The sequence below is a fragment of the Carcharhinus amblyrhynchos genome, unplaced genomic scaffold (genome assembly GCF_965287045.1).
Source record: "Carcharhinus amblyrhynchos unplaced genomic scaffold, sCarAmb.v2.hapA scaffold_673, whole genome shotgun sequence".
In the NCBI taxonomy this organism is placed as follows: Eukaryota; Metazoa; Chordata; class Chondrichthyes; order Carcharhiniformes; family Carcharhinidae; genus Carcharhinus; species Carcharhinus amblyrhynchos.
Window position 1 is genome coordinate 1 of NW_027650413.1, and position 23,358 is coordinate 23,358.

The 23,358-nt window shown below is 47.2% G+C and overlaps 1 protein-coding gene across 1 annotated transcript; it reads left to right on the forward strand.

Moving 5' to 3' along the window:
• Positions 1–3,238: 3,238 nt before the first annotated feature.
• On the forward strand, positions 3,239–21,674 carry LOC145339794 (BTB/POZ domain-containing protein 1-like). The gene is made up of 8 exons (XM_080184324.1): positions 3,239–3,692; positions 9,376–9,532; positions 10,358–10,463; positions 10,967–11,164; positions 11,879–12,071; positions 14,039–14,126; positions 17,804–17,950; positions 18,780–21,674. The coding sequence occupies exons 1-8, from the start codon at positions 3,289–3,291 to the stop codon at positions 18,939–18,941; spliced, it is 1,455 nt and encodes a 484-aa protein (XP_080040450.1). The 5' UTR covers positions 3,239–3,288; the 3' UTR covers positions 18,942–21,674.
• Positions 21,675–23,358: the final 1,684 nt, after the last annotated feature.

The following is a 23,358-nucleotide window of genomic DNA, read 5'->3' on the forward strand; positions in this document are numbered from 1 at the left end:
TGAGGAGGGAGGGTGGGAGAGAGAGATGAGGAGGGAGGGAGGGAGGGTGGGAGAGAGAGATGAGGAGGGAGGGAGGGAGGGTGGGAGAGAGAGATGAGTAGGGAGGGAGGGTGGGAGGGAGGGAGAGATGAGGAGGGTGGGAGAGAGAGATGAGGAGGGTGGGAGGGAGAGATGAGGAGGGTGGGAGGGAGAGATGAGGAGGGTGGGAGGGAGGGAGAGATGAGGAGGGTGGGAGAGAGAGATGAGGAGGGTGGGAGGGAGAGATGAGGAGGGAGGGTGGGAGGGAGAGATGAGGAGGGAGGGAGGGAGAGATGAGGAGGGAGGGAGGGTGGGAGGGGGGAGAGATGAGGAGGGAGGGAGGGGGGAGAGATGAGGAAGGAGGGAGGGGGGAGAGATGAGGAAGGCGGGAGGGGGAGAGATGAGGAGGGAGGGAGGGAGGGGGGAGAGATGAGGAGGGAGGGAGGGAGGGGGGAGAGATGAGGAGGGAGGGAGGGAGGGGGGAGAGATGAGGAGGGAGGGAGGGGGAGAGATGAGGAGGGAGGGGGGAGAGATGAGGAGGGAGGGGGAGAGATGAGGAGGGAGGGAGGGAGGGGGAGAGATGAGGAGGGAGGGAGGGAGGGGGGAGAGATGAGGAGGGAGGGAGGGAGGGGGGAGAGATGAGGAGGGAGGGAGGGAGGGGGAGAGATGAGGAGGGAGGGAGAGATGAGGGAGGGAAGGAGCGATGAGGAGGGAGAGATGAGGAGGGGGAGGGAGATGAGAAGGAGGGAATTGAGGAGGAGGGAAGGAGGAGGAGGGAAGGAGGGGGAGATGAAGAGGAGGAGGGAAAGAGGATGAGGAGGAGGGAGGGGAGGGAGGAGGGAGGGGAGGAGGAGGGAGGGGAGGAGGAGGGAGGGGAGGGGAGGAGGAGGGAGGGGAGGGGAGGAGGAGGGAGGGGAGGAGGAGGGGGGGAGGGGAGGAGGATGGAGGTGAGGAGGGGGAGATGAGGAGGAGGGTGGGAGATGAGGAGGGGTGAGATGAGGAGGAGGGGGAGAGATGAGGAGGAGGGGAGGATGGGGAGGGGGAGGGGGAGGAGGAGGAGGAGGGAGGAGGGGGGAGGGGGAGGGGGGAGGAGGGGGGAGGGGGAGGGGGGAGGGGGAGGAGGGGGAGGGGGGGGAGGGGAGGGGAGGAGGGGGAGGGGGAGGAGGGGGAGGGAGGGGGAGAGGAGGAGGAGGGGTGGGGGAGAGGAGGAGGGGTGGGGGAGAGGAGGAGGGGTGGGGAGAGGAGGAGGGAGGGAGATGGGAGAGGGAGAATGAAGAGGAGGGATGGGGAGATGAGGAGGACAGAGGGGGTGGTGAGGAAGAGGGCGGGGGGGATAGGAAGAGGGCGGGGGGGAGAGGAAGAGGGCGGGGGGGGAGAGGAAGAGGGCGGGGGGGAGAGGAAGAGGGCGGGGGGGGAGAGGAAGAGGGCGGGGGGGGAGAGGAAGAGGGCGGGGGGGGAGAGGAAGAGGGCGGGGGGGGAGAGGAAGAGGGCGGGGGGGGAGAGGAAGAGGGCGGGGGGGGAGAGGAAGAGGGCGGGGGGGAGAGGAAGAGGGCGGGGGGGGAGAGAGAGGGCGGGGGGGGAGCCGGGCGGGGGGGGAGACGGGCGGGGGGGGGCAGATGGGCGGGGGGGAGACGGGCGGGGGGGGGAGAAGGGCGGGGGGGGAGAAGGGCGGGGGGGGAGAAGGGCGGGGGGGGAGAAGGGCGGGGGGGGAAGGGCGGGGGGGGAAGGGCGGGGGGGGAGAAGGGCGGGGGGGGGAGAAGGGCGGGGGGGGAGAAGGGCGGGGGGGGAGAAGGGCAGGGGGGGGGGAGAAGGGCGGGGGGGGGGGAGAAGGGCGGGGGGGGGGAGAAGGGCGGGGGGTAGACGGAGGAGGAAAGGAGATGGGGGGAGGGGGAACTGGGGGGAGGGGGTGCAGGGGGTGGGGGGGGAGGGGGTGCAGGGGGTGGGGGGGGGAGGGGGTGCAGGGGGTGGGGGGGGAGGGGGAACTGGGGGGAGGGGGTGCAGGGGGTGGGGGGGGAGGGGGTGCAGGGGGTGGGGGGGGAGGGGGTGCAGGGGGGGGAGGGGGTGCAGGGGGTGGGGGGGAGGGGGTGCAGGGGGTGGGGGGGGAGGGTGAACTGGGGGGAGGGGGTGCAGGGGGTGGGGGGGAGGGGGAACTGGGGGGAGGGGGTGCAGGGGGTGGGGGGGAGGGGGAACTGGGGGGAGGGGGTGCAGGGGGTGGGGGTGGTGGGGGGGAGGGGGTGGGGGGGGAGGGGGTGTAGGGGGTGGGGGGGCAGGGGGTGCAGGGGGCGGGGGGGAGAGGAAGAGGGCGGGGGGGGAGAGGAAGAGGGCAGGGGGGGAGAGGAAGAGGGCAGGGGGGGAGAGGAAGAGGGCAGGGGGGGAGAGGAAGAGGGCGGGGGGGGAGAGGAAGAGGGCGGGGGGGGGAGACGGGCGGGGGGGGCAGATGGGCAGGGGGGAGACGGGCGGGGTGGGGAGACGGGCGGGGTGGGGAGACGGGCGGGGGGGGAGACGGAGGAGGAAAGGAGATGGGGGGAGGGGGAACTGGGGGGAGGGGGAACTGGGGGGAGGGGGTGCAGGGGGTGGGGAGGGGGTGCAGGTGGCGGGGGGAGAGGGGGTGCAGGTGGCGGGGGGAGAGGGGGTGCAGGGGGCGGGGGGAGAGGGGGTGCAGGGGGCGGGGGGGAGAGGGGGTGCAGGGGGCGGGGGGGAGAGGGGGTGCAGGGGGCGGGGGGGAGAGGGGGTGCAGGGGGCGGGGGGGAGAGGGGGTGCAGGGGGCGGGGGGGAGAGGGGGTGCAGGGGCGGGGGGGAGAGGGGGTGCAGGGGGCGGGGGGGAGAGGGGGTGCAGGGGGCGGGGGGGGAGAGGGGGTGCAGGGGGTGGGGACAGGGAGTGGAGGGTGCAGGGAGTGTAGAAAGTAGAAGTTGAACAGGGTGGGAAGTGCAGGGGGTGAGGGAGAGGGGGACGGTGAGGGAGAGGGGGTGAGGGAGAGGGGGTGAGGGAGAGGGGGACGGTGAGGGAGAGGGGGTGGGGTGGGGGGGGTTGGTGAGGGAGGGGGTGGGGTGGGGGGACAGTGAGGGAGAGGGGGTGGGGTGGCGGGGACGGTGAGGGAGAGGGGGTGGGGTGAGGGGGGAGGGGGTGGGGGGGACGGTGAGGGAGAGGGGGTGGGGTGAGGGGGGAGGGGGTGGTGGGGGTGCTGGGAATGCAGAATGTGGGGAGATGGGTGGGAGACCCTCCCCGGGCCGTTCCCTGGTCCCAGCCCCTCCCCGGGCTGAGCTGTTAAAATGGCCGAGGCTGCGGAGTCGGCGGCCGGTGCGGCGGGGACAGGAGGTCCCGGGTTGGGGCCGGGAGCGGATCCGGGGCAGAGCGGGGCTCGGGCGGTGTCGGATCCGGCTCCAGCCGCTGTGCCCCGGGCTCCCGCTCCGCAGCCGCCGCCTCTGTATAACTGGCAGGCGGCGCAGCGCTCGGTGCGGGAGCGCTTCTCCTTCATGTTCAACAACGAGCTGCTGAGCGATGTCCACTTCGCCGTGGGCAAGGGCCGCGGGGCCCGCCGCCTGCCCGCCCACCGCTTCGTCCTGGCCGTCGGCAGCGCCGTCTTCGACGCCATGTTCAACGGCGGTATGGCCACCAGCTCGGCCGAAATCGAGCTGCCCGATGTGGAGCCCGCCGCCTTCCTGGCGCTGCTGAGGTGAGAGATGGAGAGCGACGCCACTCCAGCCCCGGGCTGTGGCCTAGGCCGGCCTTCAGGGTAAAAGCTACTGTGTTTATGAGGAATATTCCCGCTTGTTATTATAAGGAGACCTGGGTGGTTATTTATTTTAATTATGATTATCACGAAAGAGATAGTGTTGGGGCAAGTTAATGGGGCGAAAGGTAGACAAGTCTCCTTGTCCTGATGGAATGCTTCCTGGGTACTAAAAGAGATGGCAGGAGAAATAGTAAATGCACTGGTAATTTACCAAAATTTGCTGGACTCGGGGCGGTTTCTGCAGATTGGAAAACAGCAAATGTGATGCCACTGTTTTTAAAATAAAGTAGATAGAAGCATGGTGGCACAGTGGTTAGCACTGCTGCCTCACCGTATTCTAATCAGTAATCTGTAAACTGTCTGTGCTTTATATGCTCTGTCTGAGGCCAGAACTCTCCATTCACCTGACGAAGGGACTAACCCCAAAAGCTAGTGAGTGTACTATCAAATAATTCGGTTGGACTTAAACCTGGTATTGTCAGACTTTTTACTGTGTTTACCCCAGTTCAACGCTGGCACATCCACATCAGCCTCACAGCACCAGGGACCCAGGTTTGATTTGCAGTTTGGGTCACTATCTGTGTGGAGTTTGCACATTCTCCCTGTGTCTGTGTGGGTTCCCTCTGGGTGCTCCAGTTTCATCCCACAGTCCAAAAACATGCAGGTTAGGTTGATTGGCCATGCTATATTAACCCTTGTGTCAGGAAGATTGGCAGGATAAATGCATGGGGTTACAGGAATAGGGCATGGATGGGATTGTGGTGGGTAAAGACTGGGTGGGTCAAGTGGCCTCCTTCTGTAGTACGATTCTATGAAAAAGCAGGTAGCTCTAGGCCGGTTAGCTTAATTTACTTCTGTAGGGAAAATTCTTGAATCTACTATCGTCAAGGAAGAATAGCGAGATATCTTGTACCAAACACTGCTACGTAAGTTAAAGGTACACAGTGTTACAGGTAATGTATCAGCATGGTTAGAAGATTGGTTAACTAACAGAAAGCAAAAGAGTGGGGGTAAATGGGTTGGTGATCAGTGACTAGTGGTGTGCCTCAGGAATCAAAGTTGGGACCACAATTGTTTACGATTTACATTGATGATTTGGAGTTGGGGACCAAATGTAGTGTTTCAAAATTTACAAATGATGCTAAGATGAGTGGCAGAGCAAAGTTTGCAGAGGATGCTGAAAATCTGCAAAGGTAGAAGAAGGGAAGTTTTTTCCACTGTATTATGAAACTAGAATTTTGGGGTAAGGCCTCAAAATAAGGGGGAGTGGATTTAGGACTGAGTTGAGGAGGAACTTCTTCACACAAAGGGTTGTGAATCTGTGGAGTTCCCTGTCCAATGAAGCGGTTGAGGATATCTCATTGAGTGTTTTTAAGGCACAGATAGATACATTTTTGAACAGTGTAAAGGAATTGAGGGCTATGATGGGTGGGTGGGTAAGTGGAGCTGACTCCACCAAAAGATCAGCCATGATCTTATTGAAAGGCAGAGCTGGCGCAAGGGGCCAGGTGGCCTACTCCTGCTCTTAGTTCTTGTGTTCAGAGAGCCTTGGCTAGTTATTTAGGAGAATAAAAATGAGATAGAGACCAATCATCCTGGCATTGGTAGTGGCGTAAATTCTAGAGTCCATTATCAAAGATTTTATAGCAGCTTACTTGGAAAACAGGTAAGAAGACAGTCAGCATGGATTTACAAAATGGCAATCGTACTTGAAAATCTAGAACTCCTATCTACTGAATCTACTGCAACTAGGAGAGTTGATGAGGGGGGAGCCAGTGAATGTGGTTTATTTGGACTTTTAAAAGGCTTTTGACAAAGTCCCATGTAAAGATTAGCATGTAAAATTTAAGCACATGGGATTGGTGTTAGCGTATTGAGATGGTTGGCAGACAGGAAGCAATGAGTGGGAATAAATGTCTTCCCCAAACGGCAGGCAGTGACTAGTGAGGTACTGCAGGGATCAGTGCTGGGATCCCAGCTATTCAGTGTACATTAATGATTTAGGCGGTGGCAGTGGGTCCCATGCTGACTTATGTCCAATTCTGCCACTGTTTTCCAATTGCTCTGCTATTAGAGCTATTATGCTGGACTCTAGATCTGAACAAATTGAGTGAGAGGGGAAATGCACGGAAGATGCTGTATAATTTGGATCACTGAAGTTATCCATTTTAGTAGCAAAATCAGGAAGGCAGATTACTCTCTGGGGGAAGGATAAGGTGCAATGATGGCAGGATGTGCTGATACATCAGTTGCTGAAAATAAGCTGGCTGTGAAGAAGGTAAATGGTATGTTGCCCTTCATAGTGAGAGGATTTGAGTACAGGAGCAGAGATGGCTTGCTGCAATAATAAAGGGCCTTGGTGACACCACACCTTGAATATTATGTGTAGTTTTGGTCTCAGCAGAAGAAGGGTGGTCTTGCTATGGAGGGAGTGCAGTGATGCGGGGTAAACTGTTTAGGACTGAGATGAGGAGAAATTGCTGCACCCAGAGAGTGATGAACTCTGTGGCATTAACATTTCATAATTTCAAGAAGGAATGAAATATCTGCTCCTGGGGCTAAAAGGTCAACGGATGTGGAAAGATGAAACAGGTCATGGATTTGGATGATCAGCTATGATTGTGAATGGCACAGCAGGCTGGAAGGGCTGAATGGCCTATTTTATCTATTTTGTGTGTTTCTGTGCCAGTAATTAATTAATAGCTCCTGCTAATTATTTGTTGTTAATAGTTCCTGCTAGTTTTTTATTATTAATAAAAAGCCCCTCCTGCATTAGTCTATTTATTAATAATGTGGGATTATCACTAATATTAGCAGGTTGCTTTAATGCAAGTAATATTTACAATACTAGGAATTCCCTTTAGTAGTACTGCTGGTATTTGTGTTCATTAATTATTAGAATGTATGATTAAACGGTAGAAATGTCAACCATGCATTGAGACTGAGTCAGCGCAGAGAGTTTTTAAAAAAGCAGCTGTTTTTTCCAATCATGCTGTCACTCAGCTTTCCTCCAACTCCTCCTTGCATTTAAATTGGAGCTGGAGCTGCACCGATTCCATGCCGGCCTTTGTCCAGGGTTACTGGTTAGTGTCGCTTTTCTCAAAGTTATTTAATAAAATTTAAAGTTATGGGTGCTCCTGCAGTCCTGACTATATTCCCTCCTATTTATGAGTGAGTGAATGTTAGTCAAAGAAATGACGCTAAGACCGTGACACTGTCAGTGTAAATCAAATGCAATTGGAAAGGCTCTTTATAGCTGATGTTGGCCCACCATTGGTCAGGTTTCTTAAATGGCTAAATCTATTCAATTTATTATTGCAATTGAACTGTATCCAGGAGTATTATTCCCAGACTGGGTGTTACGGTAAAATGCAGTTGGTTTGTGGTGCTTGAATTGCCCTTTACTGCTTTGCAATGTTAAAGTCTGAATTATTATTGTTGAATCAGGCTGCTGCTTCTGCAGACACAGATTTTAATTTTTTAAAATCTTGAGTTATAGAAACCATTTAGGACTGAGCTGACCCACTATTTTTAGCAGGCACTGTCATTCTGCCATAATTCCTGTTTTATTTCCAGTGGTAAAATTCCCCAAGGCTATACATGGAATTGAGTAAAAATATAGAGGAGGGACATGATTCAAGGTCAAAGAAAAAGGTTTAGACAGGGCTGCCAATCCCTTGGGTTTTACATAGTCTTTAAGAATTCAGGGTTAATCTGCAGGACACTGCTCCAACAATATTTGTTCATTGTAGAAAATTGGGTAAGCGTGAAGCAAAAATTTGCAGCGCAATGGGGAAAGAATGATGAAATAGCACTAATTAGAAAGCTCTTGCAAAGAGCTAGTACAGGTATGATGAGCTGAAGGGTCTCCTTCTGTGCTGTATCACTTCTATTGACTGGTCAAACATCATCCAGCTTGGTAAGAATGTTTGTTTGGATTCCAGTTGGCTGGGATGGAGACTTATCGCAAGGATGGTTACGTTGGTTGGCCAATGGCAGTGTGAGGGTGGAGTAGATACAGGGAATCGTGTGACAGTAACTACTACAGCCAAAGTTGGCAGCCCCATGTTAGATTATGAATATAGGAACAATGGAGGAAGATGATTAAAACATCATTGATCTGATGCTTGCCTATCCTTTATAAATAAAATACCAAAACTTGGGCCTTCATATTTTCTAAACGTCTTGAGATCATGAACTGCATTAACAGTTGACAGATTGCAAAGTGAGACAGCTTTGGTGAGTTACAAAAACAGAAAATGCCAGAAAATATCCAGTCTGACAGCATCAGTGGAGAGAGAAGCAACATTTTGAGTCTGGATAATCTTTGTCAGAGCAAACAAAATCAGAAAAGATTTATACTGTAAGGGTGGGGGAATGTAAATAAGGATCCAGCGCAAAACAGATGATCATAGCCAGGCGCGAGAGTAAGATCAGGGGAAACACTGAAAGGAAGAGAGTGGATCCTGGTATTGTTACCAGCAGACAAAGGGATATTAGTGAGAGTGGTTAGGGAATGTGATGTACACTCAATTCCCACTGCAGAGACCTGAGCATACAGTCCAGGCTGACACTCCAGTGCAGTGGTTTTCAACTATTGTGCTGTGAGTGGGATGCAAGTATGCTATGGCCTCTGGCCTTCCCGTCCATGTACCCTCAGGTTGGAGACATTCTCAGAAGAAACAACCTCTTTGTGTCTACCCTGTTAAGCCCCTGAAAATAATATATATCTCAAAAAGATTGCTCCCAATGAATATAGGCCCAAACTACTTAACCTCGCCTCATTAAAATTAAGTCCCTCCAAACCTGGGATTGACCTTGTGAACCTTCTCTGGTCTGCCTCCAATTGAAGTATTTTTCCTCTTAGATAAGGGGACCAAAACTGTTCACAGCACTCAAGGTGAGTGCCTTGTACAGCTTCAGCAAGATGAAGGCCAACATTGCATTTGCCTTCACAGTGCTGAACTTGCATGCCCCTTTGTGATTTATGCACAAGGGTCCCCAAATCCCTCAGACTGCAGAAAACTGCAGCATTCCCCATTTTAAATAATGTTCAGCTTCTTTATTCTTCCTACGAAAGTGCATAACTTCACATTTTCCCACATGATGTTCAATCTGCCAAGTTTTTACCCACTCACCTAACTTATCTATATCTTTCTGTATACTGTCATCCTCAACACTTGCTTTCCCATTTGTTTTTGTGTCATTCACACACTTGGCAATAGTACATTCACTTCCTTACCTAAGTCGTTAATATATTGTTGTAAATAATTGTGGCCCCTATGCTGATACCTATGGCGTTCCACTAGTTAGAGTGGTAAGCCAATGGAATTCTCTGCCATAGAAAGCAATTGAGGCCAAAACATTGTGTTTATTCAAGAAGTTAAATATAGCTCTTGGGGCTAAAGGGGTCAGAGGTTGTGGGGAGGCAAGTGGGAACAGGTTACTGAGTTCATAGTGAATGGCAGAGAAGGTTTAAGAGCCAAATAGCTGCTGCTGCTACTGCTCCCTCTTTTTATATTTAGTTTCTGTGAAAATATATTTTTATATTTAGTTTCTGTAAAAATATATTTTTAAGAACATGGGCCAGTTCTCATTCTCTCCAAATCTATATTGCTCTTAGGTTTCTGTACTCGGATGAGGTACAAATTGGTCCTGAAACTGTGATGACGACTCTGTACACAGCCAAAAAATACGCAGTTCCTGCTCTGGAGGCCCATTGTGTGGAGTTCCTCACCAAGCACCTGCGAGCTGACAATGCCTTCATGTTGCTTACACAGGTGATTATTTACAGTACTGGCCGAGTACCCACATGTGGATCTGTGTTCGCAAGATAGATAAAATCATCCTTTAGACATCAAGAACCGAACAAGATAAGGGAAGTAAAGCCAAGGTTCCTGCTCCCTGTCTGATGCTGCAAATCTGAACAAGGCTGAGAATTTAACCAATCTTGACCAATAATTGAAAATCCTTTCAGGCCTTTAACAAGGGGCAGCACAGTGATTGGCACTGCTGCCTCACAGCACCAGGGACCTAGGTTCAAGTCCCGGCTTGAGTCACTATGGGGTCTGCAAGTTCTCCCCATGTCTGTGTGGGTTTCCTCCCACAATCCAAAAGTGTGCGGGTGAGGTTGATTTGGCCATGCTAAATTGCGTCTTAGTATTAGGGGGATGTCAGGGAGATTAGTAGGGTATATGTGGGGTTACTGGGATAGGACCTGGGTGGGATTGTTGTCAGTGCAGGTTCGATGGGCTGAATGGCCTCCTTCTTCTGCACTGTAGAGATTCTATTCTATATATTGCCACAAGCCAACAGCTGAGAGCTGCTCACGTTGAAGGCTGAATAATTGCCTGTTGATGAGTTAGTGTCTTGCACTACCTCACCCTTCATACCTTCCTCTGTGCCCTTGGTTTCACATTTAGCACTACACCCTTACCCATCCTGGGTTCCCTATTCTCCGCCTGCCAGTATTGAGTGAGCCTGAATCTCTAGCAGTCAAGAGTTTCCATCCAGTACTCATTTTGTGATGTATGGTTACAGCTGTTGTTAGTTTTGCTTGGTCTTTTCCTTTCTCCATGATTTACATTTTACTAAAATGTTTTTAGGCGCGTTTGTTTGATGAGCCTCAGCTTGCCAGTCTCTGCTTGGACACCATCGACAAAAACACCATGGATGCAATTAGTGCTGAGGGTTTCACTGATGTCGATCTAGGTGAGAATCTGAGCTGTTGTTGTGATAGTTTGGATCAGTTGTGTTTAAATTATTCCAGTATGGAGTTGTAATCTTGTGCGCCCCAACAAAATTCTAACAGCATAGAGTGTGGGGCTGACAGTCGGAGCTGTAAGTGCAGCTGTTAGAATCAACAGCTGGATCCTTCCTTCACAGTTCGAGGTATGGAGAGAGAGATAGAAGGCACAAGTGAACAGAACAGGCTGTCAGCTGAAAATAGTTGGATCTAATTCAGCTTGACATATTTACACTTTTCTCCCCCTTGTCACCCTGTCAGAGGGCAAATGCTGAGGTACTTTGTGGGACACTGTATTACACCAGTGACTACATTTTTTTTAAAAAAGTTCTTAATTGGCTGTAAATTGTCTTTTGATGTCCTGTGGTCTTGAAAAGTGCTTTATAATTGCGAGACTTTCTTTGTGTCGCTTGTCAAATAATTGAAAATGCTTTCAGGCCTTTAACAAGCTGTTTCCCTCTACGTATAGATACATTGTGTGCTGTGCTGGAACGAGACACCCTGAGTATCCGGGAGATTCGGCTCTTCACTGGAGTGGTCCGCTGGGCAGAGGCAGAATGCCAGAGACAGCAGCTGCCAGTTACCGCTGGGAGCAAACAGAAAGTATTGGGAAAAGCCATAACACTGATCAGGTTCCCACTCATGACCATTGAGGAGTTTGCTGCAGGTCAGTGAGTTCCCTCGTGTCTGAGGGAAGGCTTACTAAAATGATAACCATTAAACAGCAAACAAATGTAGAGAATGGTGACATTAGCACCAGTGATGTGATCTAATCAAGGTTAATGCTCTGAACTCTGCGTACTCTTGAGTGACTGGGCTGTTGAGACACTCTGTGTAATATTGATCGCTGGATGTGTTCTGTTGGTAAGATGTGTTTATTAACTAACTACCTGGACTGGAATATGGAGATAGAACTGAATGTCTCCTGTTCATATAAGAATAAAACCACAGCGAATAGTTAAAATGAACAGCATTGATTGTATTTAAAGGAAAGCTGGATAAACATTAAGAAGACAGGAATAGAAGGATAGGGTGAGGCGAAAATTGAGTGGAAGGAGACTAGGGTGGAACATAAATACCAGTTCGTGGAGCTGAATGGCCTGTTTTGGTGCAGCAAAATGTTGTTGCATTAAAGTCAGGAAATAAAAATATATGATTTGTTTAAATGAGCAGTCTGGATGATGTGAATTATTGTCATTTATGATGGTTAGCGTAGGTGAGAAAACCAGAGAAAAGAGTTAGCACACAGGATGGGCTGAATAGCTTCCTGTGCTGTAAGAACCTTTAAATACATTTTTCTCCATTAGTACACAAGTGACTGATTATCTGAAGATAAAGTTTTTGAGGCACAAAATGATTTGTTTTTGTTTCTCCTGCTCAGGACCTGCTCAATCTGGGATCCTCTCCGATCGCGAGATTGTTAATCTGTTTTTACACTTCACTTTGAATCCCAAGCCACGAGTGGACTATATTGACCGACCGCGCTGCTGTTTGAGAGGGAAGGAATGCAGCATCTGCCGCTTCCAGCAGGTGGAGAGTCGCTGGGGATACAGTGGGACCAGTGATAGGATCAGGTTGGTACAAAATTCACCATTCACATCTCCTGTAAATGCTCACTGCTTTCTGGGGCCTGTTTATTGCCTATTAAATACCTAATCATGGGGAGTGAATTATCACAGCCCAGTCCTTACCATTTGCCCACACTGGTTTCAAGCCATGTTGTTGGGCTTTGATCAGGAGCAGAACCATGGCTAACACCAGTTTCTGACTGATTTGTAACTTCAGCATCCTGACTCTGGGGCGGCATAGTGATACAGTGACTAACACTGATGCCTCAGTGTCAAGGACCTGGGTTTGATTCCCAGCTTGGGTCACTGTCTATATAGAGACTGCACATTTTCTGTGTGGGTTTCATTCAGTTTCCTCCCACAATCCAAAAGATGCACTGGTTGGGTGCATTGGCCATGCTAAATTCTCCCTCAGCATACCTGAACAGGTGGTCAGAGTATGGCAACTAGAGGATTTTCACAGTTAATTCATTGCAGTTTAATGTAAGCCTACTTGTGACACTGAAATTTTTTTAAACTACTTTGGTTCAATACCCATCCTTCTCAATGACACTCCCAGTCAGAACTGCTCAGATGTGAAGAATCCCCTTCCCTCAGGTGATTTATGCTGTGAGATTCATGGCAAGGCCATTTGCTGGTTTGCTGTAGTAACAGAGAAAGCTCACCATGTTCCACATTGTGCTGTAATTTTTCCTCCAACTTTTAAGGCCCATCAGCAGGGAAGAAGAGTGGAATAAAAATGACAATAATTCACATCATCCAAACTCCACATTTAATCATAACGTATACTTTGATTTCCTGACTTTAATGTAGCAACATTTTGCAGCACTGAAACAGGCCATTCAGCCCCACAAGTCAGTGCTGGTATTTATATTCCACCTGAGTCTCCTTCCACTCAATCTTCATATTTATGAAGATTGTGACTGGAGATGACGTTCGTATTCAGAATTGTCAGCCACAGTTGGGTAAATTCTCAACGAACTTCACCCAACTGTTGAGTAGCTTTGGGTGAGACATCATGCTCTTTTCTGGCCCCATTCTGCTCTCAATGTTCCCCTCTGCCCACTGTCAGATTGCACTGTCCTGAAACTGCTGGGGTCAGTCTAGTTTGTCAGTGAGACACATCTGACCAAACCACTGTTCAGTTCTGTTCATTTGTTCCCAATAGATGAGTTTCGGGGATGTTGTGGTCCATTAATGCCCAAGAATCTGCCTGGGAATCTTATGCCACTTAATGAATGCTCCTTGCAGCATTCTTATTTGCTGATAAACCTTGTGCTAGACTGAAACCAACTGAATTTAACATGCTGACGTGTGGCGGATTTGGCACGAGGTCCCTGAACATGTGCAGCAATGTGACCACTGGTTCTGTGAACTGAAGGATGAATTGTGTGAGACAAAGTAATCAGATTGTCTTAATCTCGGCTTTACAGATTTCTTAGCGGTCCAGGTTTTCATACAAGGGCCAGTTATCATTCTAACAAACTCAGTCTCCCTTTTGAGATTCCTGTCACTAAATACATAAAGTCGCAAAGGTCTGATCCTGTTTGTGACTTAATTTTCTCTTGAATACTTATAACTGCTGGGGAAAGTAATGAACAACATTCAGTTACTGTGGCAACCCTTTGTTAATATTCCCAATATCAGGTTTTATAAGCCATTTTAAAAAGTCAGAATTGAGGTACTTTCCATAGTGTATCACACACTCTAATGCCTCACAATTACTGAAGACAAGAGTGGTCTTATTGTTCCCAGCTGAGAGTTAAGAACCTAGCCTGTACTATTTATTTGACCAGCATGGAGTATTCTGGGCTAGTTTGCAAATATTACAAGCTGTGGGATGTCTGTATTGAAATAAAATGTTTTTAATGTGAATTATATGTTTAATTGCTTTTAAATTGGGAAGTATTAAATTCCAGATATGCATTTGGAAGGAATCTGGGGCTAACTGTTCCCTTTCCCTGTATTTGAAGGTTTTCAGTGACCCGGAGATTATCTGTTGTGGGTTTTGGACTCTATGGATCCATACATGGTCCAACAGATTACCAGGTTAACATCCAGGTGGGTGAAAGTTCCCCTGCAGTTCTGAATTTTACATCTGGTTTGAAAGGGAGGAGTGGGTCTGAAACTAGTATTTTAAACTTTAAAAAGTGTCGCCATGAAAACAGGTGAAGTGAACTGGGGTACTGAAGGGGACGGGGCAATAGCACTGCTGCTTCACAGCACCAGGGACCCACGTTCAATTCCTGGCTTGGGTTACTGTCTGTGTGGAGTTTGCACATTTTCCCTGTATCTGCGTGGGTTTCCTGCGGGTGCTCGGGTTTCCTCCCACATTCTGAAAGACCTGCTGGTTAGTTGCACTGACCCAAACAGACGCCGGACTGTGGCAACTAGGGGAATTTCACAGTAATTTATTAAACTTATTTGTATATTTGTTATAAATGTCCATGTTGACTGTAATTAAACTCTTAACAGTGGCAGTGCTGTACAAAGTTTACATAGGCCCAGCCCATTCATTGCAGTGTTGATGTCAACTTGTGACTAATAAATAAACTTTAGGCTAGGGGATGGATCAGTAGAGAAGCATGGCATACATTTTAAGGAAATATTTCCAAACTTTGAAAATAAGTATATTTCTGTAGTTAAGAATTCTGAAGGAAGGAGTCACCATCTGTGGTTAACTAAAGAAGTTAAGTTAAGGAAATCATCAAAACATAACTGTGCAGTGATGAGTGGTAGGTCAGATAATTGATCAGAATCTAAAGAAGAGCAGAGAGTGACTAAAAAGTTAATAAAGAAAAAGAAATTAGTGTATGAGAGTAAACAGGCTCAGAATGTAAATAAAGATAAGAATTTCCACGGGTAATTAAACAGCAAAAGAGTAAGTAAGGTGAGTGTTGGTATTCTGGAGTGTGAGAATAGGGAATTAATAGTAGGAAATATTGGTCAAATGAAGAGATTTTGCTTCTGTATTCACTATAGATGTTACAAAAAATATTTTAGCAATAACTAAATTGGGAGGTAAAGAGAGAGGCATTTGGTGAAAACAGTATGCATAAATGGGTCTTTGTCAGGATGTGGAGTTCCACATGGGTCTTTGCTGGGGCCTCAACATTTTATAATTTACATCACTGAGTTAGGTGAGCGGAATGAAGGCATGATCGATAAACTTGCAGACAGCCCAAAGATTGAATAAAACTTTGTTGTGAAGAAGACAGATGGGCTCGAGTTCTCCAGTCATTTGCTCTCTGCCGCTGCAAGTGAGGATGGAAAATTAGGCACTCAGCCAAATCTCTGTTCAGTATAGCATGAATGGCTGGAAAATTATGACCATGGAGTTTACAGATGGATATAGATAGATTGAGTGAGTGGGTAAACGTCTGGCAAATGGAATATAGTGTGGTCATGCTGGTGTATTTGTGTTGTTACACATTCTCCATCCATCTCTGATGACCTTAGATTCTTTTGCCTAATAAGAATCTAACCACCTCCACCATAAGAACATAAGAAATAGGAGCGGGAGTAGGCCATCTAGCCCCTCGAGCCTGCCCCGCCATTCAATAAGATCATGGCTGATCTGTCGTGTCTCAGTTCCACATTCCTGCCCTCTCCCCATAACCCTTAATCCCCTTGCCTATCAAAAACCTATCAACCTGTGTCTTAAATATATTTAGCGAGGCAGCCTCCACCACTTCAACGGGCAGAGAATTCCAGAGATTCACCACCCTTTGAGTGAAGAAGTTCCTCCTCAACTCCATTCTAAACTGCCCCCCCTTTTATCTTGAGGCTGTGCCCTAGTCCTACTGTCTTTTCTAGCAGGAAGAGCCTCTCCACCTCTATCCTATCCATCCCATTCATCATCTTATATGTCTCAATGAGATCTCCCCTCATTCTTCTAAACTCTAACGAGTACAAGCCTAGCTTATTCAGCCTCTCCTCATAGTTCAACCCCCTCAACTCCGGTATCAGCCTAGTAAACCTCCTCTGCACTCCTTCCAAGGCCAAAATATCCTTGCGTAAGTGCGGCGACCAAAACTGCACACAGTACTCCAGCTGCGGCCTCACCAGTGCCCTATACAGCTGCAGCAAGACCTCCCTACTCTTATATTCAATCCCCCTTGCTATGAAGGCCAGCATCCCATTCGCCTTCCTGACCACCTGCTGCACCTGCAGGCTGGGTTTTTGCAATTCATGCACAAGGACCCCGAGGTCCCTCTGCACCGTTGCATGCTGCAGTTTTTCGCCATGTAAGTAATAGTCCTTCATACCATTATTCCTACCAAAGTGGACAACTTCACACTTGCCAACATTAAATTCCATTTGCCAGTTCCTGGCCCATTCGCCCAGCCTATCTAGATCCTTCTGCAGACTTTCCAAACCCTCCGCACAATTTGCCGTTCCACCAATCTTGGTGTCATCAGCAAATTTTGACACCATACACTCGGTTCCCTCCTCCAGATCATCTATATAAATGGTAAATAGCTGAGGCCCCAGCACTGACCCCTGGGGCACTCCACTAGTCACCAACCATCAATCCGAATAGCACCCATTGACCCCCACTCTCTGCCTCCTATTTGACAGCCAATCCCCTATCCACGCTAACACCCTACCCCCAACTCCATGCCCCCGACCTTCTGTAATAACCTCTTGTGCAGCACCTTATCTAACACCTTCTGAAAATCAAGAAAGACCACATCCACCGGCTCTCCTCTATCCACCGCCCTAGACACATCCTCATAGAACTCCAATAAATTTGTCAGACACAACTTCCCCTTAACGAAACCGTGCTGCGTCTGCTCTATCAAACAATTCTCCTCAAGATGCCTCGCTGTTTTCTCCTTGATCACGGATTCTAACATTTTACCTACAACAGACATTAAACTAACTGGCCTATAATTCCCTGCCTTTTGCCTGCCACCCTTCTTAAACAACGGCGTAACATTAGCCGTTTTCCAATCTTCTGGCACTTCCCCGGAATCCAGTGAGGTTTGGAAAATAATCACCAAGGCATCCACTATCACCTCCGCCATTTCTTTCAGAACCCTTGGATGCATTCCATCCGGTCCTTGGGACTTATCCACAATCAGTCCCTCCAGTCTTTCGAGTACTGCCTCTCTAGTAACAATAATGTCATTCAGGCCCTCCACTCCTACCATCTTTCCATCGCTAACACCCAGTAAATTATTCACGTCCCCCTTGAAGACCGAAACAAAAAAGTTATTCAAGGCCTCAGCCATTTCCCCATCCCCTACCACTAAGTCCCCCCTTTCATCCTCTAAGGGTCCAACGTTCACCCTAGTCAGCCTCTTCCTTTTTATATATTTATAAAAACTCTTACTGTCCTTTTTTATATTAAGCGCTAGCCCAGCTTCATAGTTTATCCTACCCTTCTTTATCAACTTCTTTGTCATTCTTTGTTGCTCTTTAAACCTCTCCCAATCCTCTTCTCGCCCACTACTCTTAGCTACTCTAAACGCATCCGCTTTTAATTTAACACTTTCCTTTACCTCCTTCATTATCCACGGCTGATTATCCCTCCTCCTACCATAAAAATACTCAATGACCCATATCGTGGTCAATGACTTGTGGGGTGGTGCTTGTGGCCTGTGACCAATGGCAGGGCTGTGCTTGTGGCCTGTAATAAAGCTGGGAGGTGGCAGAGTGGGGGTAGCTGGCAGGAGGGAGGGAAGATGGTATTTGTGACCATTTCAAATAATTGATTGTCCTTTTCTCTGTAGATCATTGAAAATGATAAGAATGTGACACTGGGACAAAATGACACAGGGTTTTGCTGCGATGGATCAGCAAATACATTCAGAGTTATGTTCAAGGAGCCCATTGAGATATTACCAAATGTTAGCTACACCGCCTGTGCGACTCTCAAGGTATTATTCCACATTCTCCAAACTCTAACACTGAAACACCCGTCACTCAGACATTTGCACTGGAACTTTACTTCCATCACTTCCTGAGCTGGTTCCAAGAGCAGGGAGCTGCTGGTTCACCCTCTTCTCACTGGATTTTTGTTTCCATTCCCCATTCTGAGCTCAGCCTGGGGGTGGCTGCGGTCTGCTGGATCAATTGGGCATCACTGCTATTGTTATCCTGATCTTGTCTGATGCTTCACGTGAGCTCTTCCAGTGGACATTAATAGTCCGAGCTGACTGCTAACCCCACAATTAAGGTCAGCAAACCAGCACGTAGATGGTGAAATCTGGGACTTTCTAATCCCTGGTTACAAGCAGAGTGAACAAAATGTTGAACTAATTAACATCTTTTTAAAATGCTGCTAAATGTTATTTTCTAGTTTATTCCTTTGTCATCCACACAGTCAGTACCAAGAGGAGAGAGTGAGGGGTAATTAGCACAGGCTGTATAGAGTTGATTCTTTTCTCATTTTGAAGTCACGAGTTATGAACTTTATTTTTATATTTCAGTTATAATTGTCCATGTTGACTGTAATTACTCCCTTAACAGTGGCAGTGCTGTACAAAGTTTATATAGACCCATTCCATTCTGAATGTGTGACAGGAATTTTTACTGGGGATGGGTTTATGAGAAATAAAGATGTTTAGTTTACAGACAATTCCCAGTGTTCCCGTGTGCACTGAAGGTTTCAGTCTTTGCAGTTCACACCCTGGTAGCTCCATCATTATTCCCATGGTCCTGCTTCTGATATGTTTTGTTTGTCTCCGTTTCTGCCTTCTGTAATAGGGGCCTGATTCTCATTATGGCACCAAGGGATTGCGGAAGATCATTCACGAGTCTCCCACCACTGGAATCAGCACTTACTTTGTCTTCTTTAACGTGCCGGGAAACAATAATGGGACGTCTGTGGAAGATGGGCAGATTCCAGAGATCATCTTTTATACGTAGCTGAGTTTGGAGCACTGTAGTTCATCTCGACTGACGGAGAAACAGCTGTTTAACGCCATGCTTGGTGCTTTCTATTTCACTGCTTTTTCATTCCCTTTAGAAATTATGCCCGCCATAGGCGAAGAGCAGTGGGATTAAAGCAAGCGATAATTGATCAGTTGAGCCTCCTGATATTTTCCGCAAATGGAGACAAGAGATACAGCTATCAGGTTTAGCAGAGAATGTTTAGTGAGAAGGGTTGCAATGGACTGGTAAGCAGCACCAGTTCCAATACTGAATAACTAATATAACCATTACAAGTAATTAGTAAAGTCACCAGCAGGACACAACTTATTTAGGAGAACTTTCAAATGGGTGCCATTTCTTGCAGGATTTGTTTTGTGTTGGGTTACAGAACCTTTTTTTTCATTGTAGAATGAGCTGTGTTGGGTTTGTACATTTAGTACAGCAATTAAAACTTTTTTTATCCCATCACCCATGTGGCACTGCCATCAGGAGCTGATCACCCTATTTTTAAACCACCTGTTGAGGAGGTGGTCAAGATGCTTCATTCTTTACGCTCACTCACTGAGGACTGCACTTCACTCAACACTGTGCTGCAGATTGGGAATCATTGCCTGGAAAATTTCCGATCTGTTTTTCACCACTGCCAAGCTGCTGCTGGAGCCCATCCTAGGGTGGTGTCATTGTGCACTGACCTGCCTCACTTCGTCACCCCTGATTTGGAAGTGCCTTAACCACCTTACAGACTTGTGACTGTGTGTCTAGCATTATTGACCAATAAGCCACACCCTTTTGCTCATTGTGACTAGACTGTCAGTGCAGGAGACCACAGACCAGTCATAGAAGGTTACAGCATGGAAACAGGCCCTTTGGCCCAATTTGCCCATGCTGCTCCTTTTTTTTTAAACCCCTAAGCTAGTCTCAATTGCCCATGTTTGGCCCATATCCCTTTTATACCCATCTACCCATGTAACTGTCTAAATGCTTTTAAAAATACAAAATTGTATCTGCCCCTTCTACCTCTGGCAGCTTGTTGCAGTCAGAAATGAGCTAAATGTCTTAAGGCTTGCACTCCATGGTTAATGGAGTGCTGGGAAACTGAAGGGTCACCTGAGAGATCCTCACATTTGTGCTAATCTTCAAAGGCAGCTTATGTGTGTGTGTGGGAATCACTGAATATGTCTAAGAAAATAGATTTCTAGACCCTAAAGATGTCAAACGGCACGGGGAAAGTAAGGTGTTGAGATTGAGGTTCAGGCATGATATTGAGTGGCAGAGCAGGCTCGAAGGGCCAATTGGCTGACTCTTGCTCCTAGTTTCTAAGTTTCAATCCATTTCCTTCTATCTGATGCAACAATGTTCTGCTAAAATGCTTATTCCAGACACACTACCCAATTTATTCATGGAAATAACTCATCAGTAGGATTTTGGACATTGTTTAAAATGTTAGAAATAGTTGACTTTGTAGACAGAGAAACTACTCCCTTTGCGGGAGAGTTCAGAACAAAGGAGCATCGAATTAGAATCAGGCCTTTGGGTGATGTTGGCAAGTAGCAGAAATCTGGAATTCTCCCCAAAAAGCTGCTGAGGCTGTGGGTTATTTGAGCTCCAGACAGATTGATAATTTTTTACTAGGAAAAAGGGTTGAGGGATCTGGAACAAAGGTGGCAAATGTTGAGATGGTGATCACTTATGACTGGTGGAGCAGGATCAAGGGGCTGAATGGCCACCTCCTGTTTGACTCTGAACCCAGAAATAAGGAAATATCTTTTAACCAACTGCACCATTCAAATTCACTCTTGGCCATCCTGCTTTTTAAAAAAAGGCCCTAAAGTCACTGCTCCCAAGACTACAGAATTCACAATTCTGGGTGCTATCCATCATCAAGGTGGGTGGGTTTTCTGTCTTGTATGATGTCTGTTTTTGCATTCTTAACCAAGATCCCAATTACTTCCAAATGTTCCCTTGCTGCAGCCACATGGAATGTGGAGCTTCCAGTGTAGTCCAGTGTCTATATCCACAGCCAAGGCCAGCAGATGGACTCAGTACAGAGTAACTAAAGATGCAACAAGCAGTGACTTCCATTTCTTGTGATTCCTTCACACTGACCTATCCGGAATTCATTGTTCACGCTTGCCCATCTAAACATTAGTTGGACGATTTAGTTGTTCATTTGTCTTCCTGAATTTCATTGGAAGAAATCACAAATAATGGAAACAGTTCTTGATGTGATGTTTCTGGAATGCAGTCAGATGTGGATCTTTGTGCTTTGTTAATGGATATCAAAGCAGGAATGGAGAGATAAATAATGGTGAGCACTTGTTTCAGTGATGCATCCTGGCTTCTTGTCACAGTGCTTGAGGTTAAGTAACTGGCCTCAGTCATAGGAAGTATCTGTTGTTTTAAAGCACTGTCACCCAGAGCAGACCCTATTGGTTGAAAGGTCAAGCCATTTAGCATCCTAATGAGGGTTATTTGAATATATCCAAGTACCTTTAAAATTTTCTTTGTCCCAATGAAATTGTAAAGTATATCTCATCCTGACTTGTTAAACCCACAGAAGACGTCCAACTGCACATAGAATCATAGGGACATTGAGATAGCTGTAGTTCACATTGAGCAAGTTTGTTATCTTTTTATTACAGGGGTATATTTAAGCTTGTAATTATTGTAAATTTATAATTTGTCATTGTTTATCCATTTCTTGTTTAATAAATTTGTTTTGGTTTCTCCATGTTTATCCATTTTCTTCTTTAATAAATCTGATTAGCTAGTTGTAATCAAGGGGAGTGTTTATTCAATTGTCTTGAAGTCCAGGGTGATTGTGTGATGACCAGATCCCAGGACTGCCTACAGATGACTCAGATATTGGGTAGACTAGAGGTGAGGACTCGTCTGTGGGGCAAACCAAATTTGCCTGTTTGTGATTCTGCTTGTGCAGAATGTGTAATACTAATTATTCAAGATAAGTCCCCAAGGATCAGTCATTCCATCATCTTGTTAATGTGTTTCCTACCAGCCTATTATAAACCACAGTTGCTGCAGCTCAGAATTCACCCCCTCACTAAGTAATCCTAAATTTTTCTTGCATATTTTATGAATAATCCACATGCCTGGCCACTTAATTGAACAAATACATGTTTCCGCAAATGGTGCTGCATCATCTCCATAACCTGCTTCCTGCTTTGTGTTACAACCCTGCACTGTATTCTGTTACTTACTTCCCTCTTCCTTTGGTGAATAAAGAGATTTCTATTTTCTATTTGGCCAAAAGATGGCACCTCTGACAATGTGTAATGTTCTCAGGTCTCTGGGAACCACTAGACTTGTGTCTCAGGTGTGAGTGCTACCATTTGAGCCATTGCTGACTCCTTAGAAATAATAACCAGAAACTATTAATATCTGTACACATGTTTCTTATTAACTCCAAGGTCAACACTAAATTAACCAGAATGCAACTTTGGAAAAAAAAATTTGTAAAAGTCTTAAGACCACAACCAGAGTAGGTTCAAGTTTAACTCCCACTTTCCTGTCTACACCCACTTGCACGCTACCCACTCACTCTTATTGAATTATGGATCCATTGAGCTCTAATTAGCATTTATGAATCATTGAGACCCTACAGTGCAGAAGGAGGTGATTCAGCTCATTGAGCCTGTACCAACAATAACACTCAGACACTAAAGTTTGTTTATTTACTAGTCAGTGCAAATGGAGTTATTGTGAAATTCCCCTAGTCACCATGTGCTGGAGCCTGTTCTGGGTAATGCAACTACCAGCACATCTTTCAGACTGGGAGGAAACATGTGCAGACATGGGAAGAACATGCAAACTCCACAGATAAGTGACCTATGCTGGGAATTGAACCTGGGACCTTGGTACTATGAGACAGCTATGCTACCCTATCCCTGTAATTTCCCCTGGTACTAAAGGATAATTTAGCATAGCCAATCAACCTCACCTGCAAATCTTCTGACTATGGAAGGAAACACGGGGAGAACATGCAGACTCCATACCTGAGGTTGGAATTGAGCCTGCGTCCCTGGTGCCGTGTGCCACTATATTTACTGATAATTCTGGCCAATTGTGAAGATGATTAAAATACTAATATACTGTACTTTTTATATTCACTATTTGGCGTTAGAAATAAGATACTAACGTGACACTGTCTTGGGAGAATCTGCTTCTGTCATTTTGCTGAGTTTCAACTCAAACCAGCTGCCAGAAATGGCAATGGAGTCAAAATAATTCCTTGTGTATAGAAAAAGGAAATTTTTCACCGCACTTTGGCTGTAAATTCCAAAGAATTTTTAATATAAAAACAAGATGCTGGAATATTCAGCAGGACACAACATCAGAACTGGAAAAAATTGGAGAGGAAAAGTTAACGAGCATTACCAGGAGCAGGGAAAAT